Source organism: Cibotium barometz, chromosome 41 (genome assembly GCF_041138505.1).
Source record: "Cibotium barometz isolate CiBa-2024 chromosome 41, ASM4113850v1, whole genome shotgun sequence".
In the NCBI taxonomy this organism is placed as follows: domain Eukaryota; kingdom Viridiplantae; phylum Streptophyta; class Polypodiopsida; order Cyatheales; family Cibotiaceae; genus Cibotium; species Cibotium barometz.
In genome coordinates, this window is record NC_141086.1 from 26,508,149 (window position 1) to 26,514,336 (window position 6,188).

A 6,188-nucleotide genomic window follows, 5' to 3' on the forward strand; every position below is an offset into this window, starting at 1 on the left:
GTGTCTCAATCTCCTCTTCTTGCCCTAATGATGTCACATGGTGACCATATCATGAACTACATTCACATGAGGTCAATTCTTGTTGCCTTGAGGGAAAGCTTGTCTTTGTTCAAAATGAGTAATTTCTTAAAAATGGAAGGAAACATGCTATATATGATATGCAAGTTGTTCATAAAATAATTGTTTTATAAGTCCCTAGCAACATGAGCCCACTGGCATGTGCTTACAAACAGAATGACATGTTTGAATAGATGATAACTCTTGGGGTGTCCAATAGCGCCGCAATATTTATCATAAACTAATTATTTCAAGCAATTAGTAGTGAAAGATTCCAATGATTAGCTTATGCCTTGAGTTATTGATTACTCTAAGCATAATCTCAACATGCTAACTTTTAAAGATGAACCATCAAAATCATTTTTTATGTGTTGACTTTGTTTCAAGTGGGCATTCTTTATTAATTTAATTTCTTGTATGTGCACTCTAGACTGTGGGTGCAAGCAATCAATGCTTTTTTGAAGAAACTAACACGTTGGCATATAGAGGTTAAAATTTAGCATTTCAAAGCACCATAAAGCGGCAACCACCTTGCAAAAGCATACTATGTAGGATGGCTTCATTTTTGATGGGCATCCTTGCTCTTCAAAATTGATAGGTTTGGAAAATTATAGAAATTTTTTGTATTTTTGTGTATTTTTTTACGGGCATTTTAAAATTTTGCAACAACGGGCATGACTCCCATCAAAAGGCAACTATGGGTGGAGTGCAACCCTTTTCATGTCTTGTACAAGGGACTCCAGATAGTTATGGGATGATCCTCCTTCCTGAACAGATAGAGAGGCTCTTTTCTTCAACTGTAGTGTCCTTGACTTTAACTCTCGCCCCACGTCCCCTTCCATGAGCTCCTTGACCGCCTTTTCCACCACACTACTCTTCACCATCCCACTTTCCTCTCCCAGGTCCAAGCCTATCTTCAACTCGTCCACCAGCACCCTAGCATTCAGCCTCTGTTCTGAAATCTGTGGCCAACATATCATGGGCACACCTCCCATGGCAAGGTTTTCTGTTATGGAATTCCACCCACAGTGAGTAAGAAAACCCCCCACTGCACGGTGTGATAAAACATCTACTTGTGGTGCCCATGCGATTATAAAGCCCCTACCTCGTGTCCTCTCTTCAAACGCTTCTGGCAACACATCTGAGATTGATCCCTCAGCCGCATCAAGACGTAAAACCCATAGAAATGCCTGTCCACTAGCATCCAAACCCTCAGCAAGCTCCCTCAACTGATCCACACCCATAGATGCTATGCTTCCAAAGGACACATAGAGGACAGAAGAGGGTAGCATGGTGTCTAACCACTTGAGACAGCTCCTTTCTTCAGCCCAAAGGCCTAGTGTTCCTTTTGACTCACAGGAATCGAAGCCAAGCATGAGCAGCAAAGGGCCGATTGGGTATACGGGAAGCTTCTCTCGGATGACCTCGAGAGGCTTGCTTTCGAAGTCGTAAACAGTGTTGAGGATGGCGCCTGCTGCTTCATGGATGTCTGTCACTTGGGCCACTGCAAACTCGGGTGAGGTTCGAATAGATTGGGGCAGATCACGAGCTCGGAGGGGTGGGAGTCCAGGTATGGAATCGATAATGAGCTGAGGATCTGCACCATTGAGCATAAATTTGGCGCATTATTGCAACAGCTTGTACAGATCGAATGCACAGTTGATTGAAAGATGTTAATGAAAGCAAAATAAAAGCAGCTTGCCTTGTATAGGGAGCAGTCCCTGCGAGACCAAAGAGGGCGAGTGGAGAGCCAAGGCAAACGCATGCGCGTTTGCAGTGTAGAAGACGAATCTGGGTATGTTGAAGTGGGTGGCGACTTGCTGGCTCCACGTAACAAAGGAGTCTGCAATGATGCAGGAGGCTTTCTGCGCAGCCAGAAGCTTCCGCAAGAGGTCCTCGACGCCCGGGCGCATGCTGTGCATGATAGCAAGGCTGGCGCGGAGAGCAGAGAGGCCAGCAGCATGGAGGCCATCGCTAGAACTGGCCACGGAAGCGTACTGGATGGGTAAATCTTCGCTTATGATACTAGCTTGTTGAAGCTTGGCAGCAAGCTCCTCAGTAACCACAAAGGTGAAGGTGAAACCCTTGGGCACCAGTAGCCTTGCCAGAGAGAGACATGGGTTTAGATGCCCTTGCAAGGGCAGTGGCAAAACGACTACAGTCGTCATGTGCTGTTCGACAATAGACGCCGTGCCCTTCCCTTCTCCTCTCAACATAATACTGACCCTCGAAGAAACAGAAGTTATGCAAAGCCCCTTCTACCTTCTAAGGTTGAAAAAACGAATCTGGGCATGTTTCCAGTGTAGAAGACGAATCTGGGTATGTTGAAGTGGGTGGCCACTTTCTGGCTCCACAGTAACAAACGAGTCTGCAATGATGCAGGACGCTTTCTGCGGAGCCAGCAGCTTCCGCAAGAGGTCCTCGACGCCCGGACGCATGCTGTGCAGGGTAGCAAGGCTGGCGCTGAGAGCAGAGAGGCCAGCAGCAATCTCTAGAACTGGCTACGAAAGCGTACTGGATGGGTGAGCCTTCGCTCATAATAGTAGCTTGTTGAACCTTAATGGCAGCAAGCTCCTCTGTAACCACAAAGGTGAAAGTGAAGCCCTTCGACACCAGTAGCCTTGCTACAGAGAGACATGCGTTTAGATGCCCTTGCAAGGGCAGTGGCAAACGACTACATTCGTCATGTTTCTGCTCGAAAGCTTCTAGTCTTCTACACGGCAGATATACAATTTTATTCATGAAAAGCCCCTTCTGCCTTGTAAGGGCTGAAAAATCTAAGGATTTGTAACCTCCATATAATGGACATGCCACCTCTAATGATCTACTCTTTTTGTTGTGGAAAAGGGGTCACCACTATTTTCCAAAATGGTTTTGCCCATATAGGGTTAAGGGGCCTATTCAAAAGTACCCAAGCACTATTTTCCTCCTATTTTCCAAAATGGTTTCGCCCAAATACGTCGCAATTCTTGGTAAACCAATGGTAGATAGGAACCGAACTGTCTCACGACGTTCTAGATAGGGTGGAGGGGCCTATTAAAAAGTACCCATTGGGATAAAGATACCCCAACCTTTATCGCAATGGTTGTGTCCAAGTACCCACTACGATTAAGATGGCTCCACCCCCTCCTTTATGGCATTGATGCTCCAAAAGTGGATTTGAATACAGTACTATAGTAAAGTAAAAACATTTATTGTGATGTCTCAATCCGATGGTTATTGATGTTAAATTTTTTACCATCTCTTGGAAATTGTATGCTTACATTCTTGCGAGTGACTATGAAAAACATAATTGAAAATGGTAAGTGGAAGGCCTTTATCAGAGTCGCCCATTGAAATTTATGTACATTTCCTTAAGGGTAGACATGGGGGCTTTGTCACTTCATGCGGGTCAAGTTTTTGGTTGGTAGGTAGTAAAAGCTTTCTTTTTTGTCCTTCTCAAGATATTTCTAATCTCAACAACTTTTGCTATTGCATGTGTACACGACATGATTTTAACACATGATGTTTTTCTTGCTTACATCATCACTTACATGTGGTGTACGTCAAGAGTGATGCTAGGGTTTTCTTTTGTATGTTTTTGTATTAAGAATAATGTATGCAGTATCAACACTCTAAGATTATAAAGGAAATCTAGTAATACTTGGTTTAAAAAATGACTTGCAAACATTTTCCAACACAGAAGGAGGAGAGGGTGTGGAGGGGTACGAGGGGGGGTGGGGTGGGCATGTGTTTGGGTTAGTAGTATATGGTGCTATTTGTAAATAATGCTTAACAATATTTCAATGTAGTAATGCATGTGGATGCATTCAAAAAGATTTAGTATAAGAAGCTTGTGGATGCATTAAATCAATAGGCCCAATAAATTCTTAAAAAAGAATACCTAAAGCGAGCACCACATTTGTATTTTTTAAAAAGAATATCTAAAGAGCACCACTTTTGTATTGTGAACATAGAAAACCATAAACTTTGTACACCACAAAGAATATCTAAAGAGAACACCACTTTTGTGTTACCATAAACTTTGGATTCAAAACCATTTACTACTAAGTCATGAAAAACCTTGCAAGTTCTTGTTTATAGACTTTAAGCTATTGTCCTAGTAGTACCAAACATCCTTTCATAAAAAATTCACACAATTGAGACATAAACATAAGGGTTTTCATTTTCTAGCATATTAGAGGAGCTAAAAGCATTGAGGCTACCTAAATAAGTTTTGCTATGCTTGCATCTTTACTATCTAAAGTGTGAAGCATCATTTGAATTCTCAAGAAGGTCCCACTGCCATCATAAGAGTCACAAAGGTGATTCTTCTTTATCTACTAATCTAATGGGAAAGGAGAAATATAATATCAACATATTACGGTACCATGAAATTAAATAATAAGGCCTAAATCATCCATAAAAGCATGATAGTTGTGCGCATTGAAGTGATAAGAAATGGGTGGACTCTAGTGGGCGTGTGTGTATTTCCCCTTTACCATACTCAAAATGCACTTGAATTTTCCATGTTCTTATCAACCAAGAAAATCAATGCCAAAAAAACTTTCAAAGGCTTCTTATTGTGGAGTGTGGGAATTTCAAAGTTCTACATAGTTTTTATTACTTTTTTTTGTTTTTGTCTCATACTATTTGCTTTGCCATATTACATGGACAAAGTGAGTAAAGGGCTTCAGGGTTTAGCAAATATAGAACTTGATAGTAGTGAAAATAGTTTCTTCTTAACAGGGTTACTAGAAGCAATAAGTATTCCTATATTGCATCAAGGTATGTTTCCCATAGTATGCCTTGACTCTGTCCTTACCTACCTGCACAACACTAACAACCCTTATTCTCTCTCTCTCTCTCTCTCTCTCTCTCTCTCTCTCTCTCTCTCTCTCTCTCTCTCTCTCTCTCTCTCTCTCTCTCTCTCTCTCTCTCTCTCTCTCTCAACATGTTAATGCCACGTATTTAACTTGCACCCTTGGTTAATATCACATTCTCTAGAGCTGTTCATATCCCTCTATTTATGTGTGTGTGTGCGCGCGTGTGCGCACGTGCACGTGTGCGTGCATGCATCTGCATGTTTGTGCACACGCACACATGTGTGTGTAAATGCACACACATGCATATATGCATATGCGTGCATGTGTGTGTGTGTGTGTGTGTGTGTGTGTGTGTGTGTGTGTGTGTGTAAATGCACACACATACATATATGCATATACATGTGTGTAGGTAGGAATAATTGTTACAATTATATATTTACACACACACACATGAGCATGTGCATGCACACACTCTCACTCTCACACAAAGATGCATACATACATATATGTATATATACATACACAAATTGTTTTTGTTACAAGTAGTACACCCACTATTGCATTTATAGATATTACCACTACACAATCTTACACTCCTCGTACGTAACACCCACCATGACCCCTGATGACTATTACACATGCGACAAGGACAACCTTTACATTTGTAATTTTTTTCAAAAGGACTATAAGCATAGACATCATGGTCTACCCCATCAACAATGATATGCCGCCTAGGGTAAAAACTATGCTACAAAGCCAATTCTAAGGTCTATTTAGTCAAAATCTTTCCACTATATGCTCATTTGACTGTTTTTTCATTTTTAAAATGTAAAAATGTAGAAAACCAAAAATTACAAAAACACCAAAAATTGTAAAAACATCACAAGAGCTTGATTTATAAAATTTCAAGAAGAACTAACATATTTAATAATGAGAAACACAACATATCAAAAAAATAACCTTTCTCGAATGGGCTTTCTTCCATTTTTGCCATTCTTGAAAAAAAAAATAGAAAACAGAAATATAACATAACTTTTATGCTTTTCCTTTGCCGTTTTTCGGCAGCTGGCAGACTGAGGAGTAGCATGTGTTCTCATGTTTTTCCTCCATTCTAATTTTTGTGATGCAATCAACTTGTGGTGTCGTACGTTATGAGCATCTACAATTTTGGTAGCCATATTTACGTGTTACCCTCATAGATCTTTTGGGCTTTGAGGAGTTTGTTAGGTACCCATTTTTTAGTGGGGGTGGTTCAAGGATGAATTAGGTTTTTTCTTTTTAGTTGCTCTAGAACTTGTCGTCTTCTTATGTTCTTTCTAACCCCTT

The 6,188-nt window shown here is 40.9% G+C and overlaps 1 protein-coding gene across 1 annotated transcript; it reads right to left on the reverse strand.

Annotated features, from left to right (window-relative positions):
- Positions 1 to 619: 619 nt before the first annotated feature.
- LOC147614815 (7-deoxyloganetin glucosyltransferase-like) lies at positions 620 to 2,764 on the reverse strand. The gene is made up of 2 exons (XM_086780163.1): positions 1,760 to 2,764; positions 620 to 1,654 (listed from the first exon to the last, which is right to left on the reverse strand). The coding sequence occupies exons 1-2, from the start codon at positions 2,271 to 2,273 to the stop codon at positions 753 to 755; spliced, it is 1,416 nt and encodes a 471-aa protein (XP_086636289.1). The 5' UTR covers positions 2,274 to 2,764; the 3' UTR covers positions 620 to 752.
- Positions 2,765 to 6,188: the final 3,424 nt, after the last annotated feature.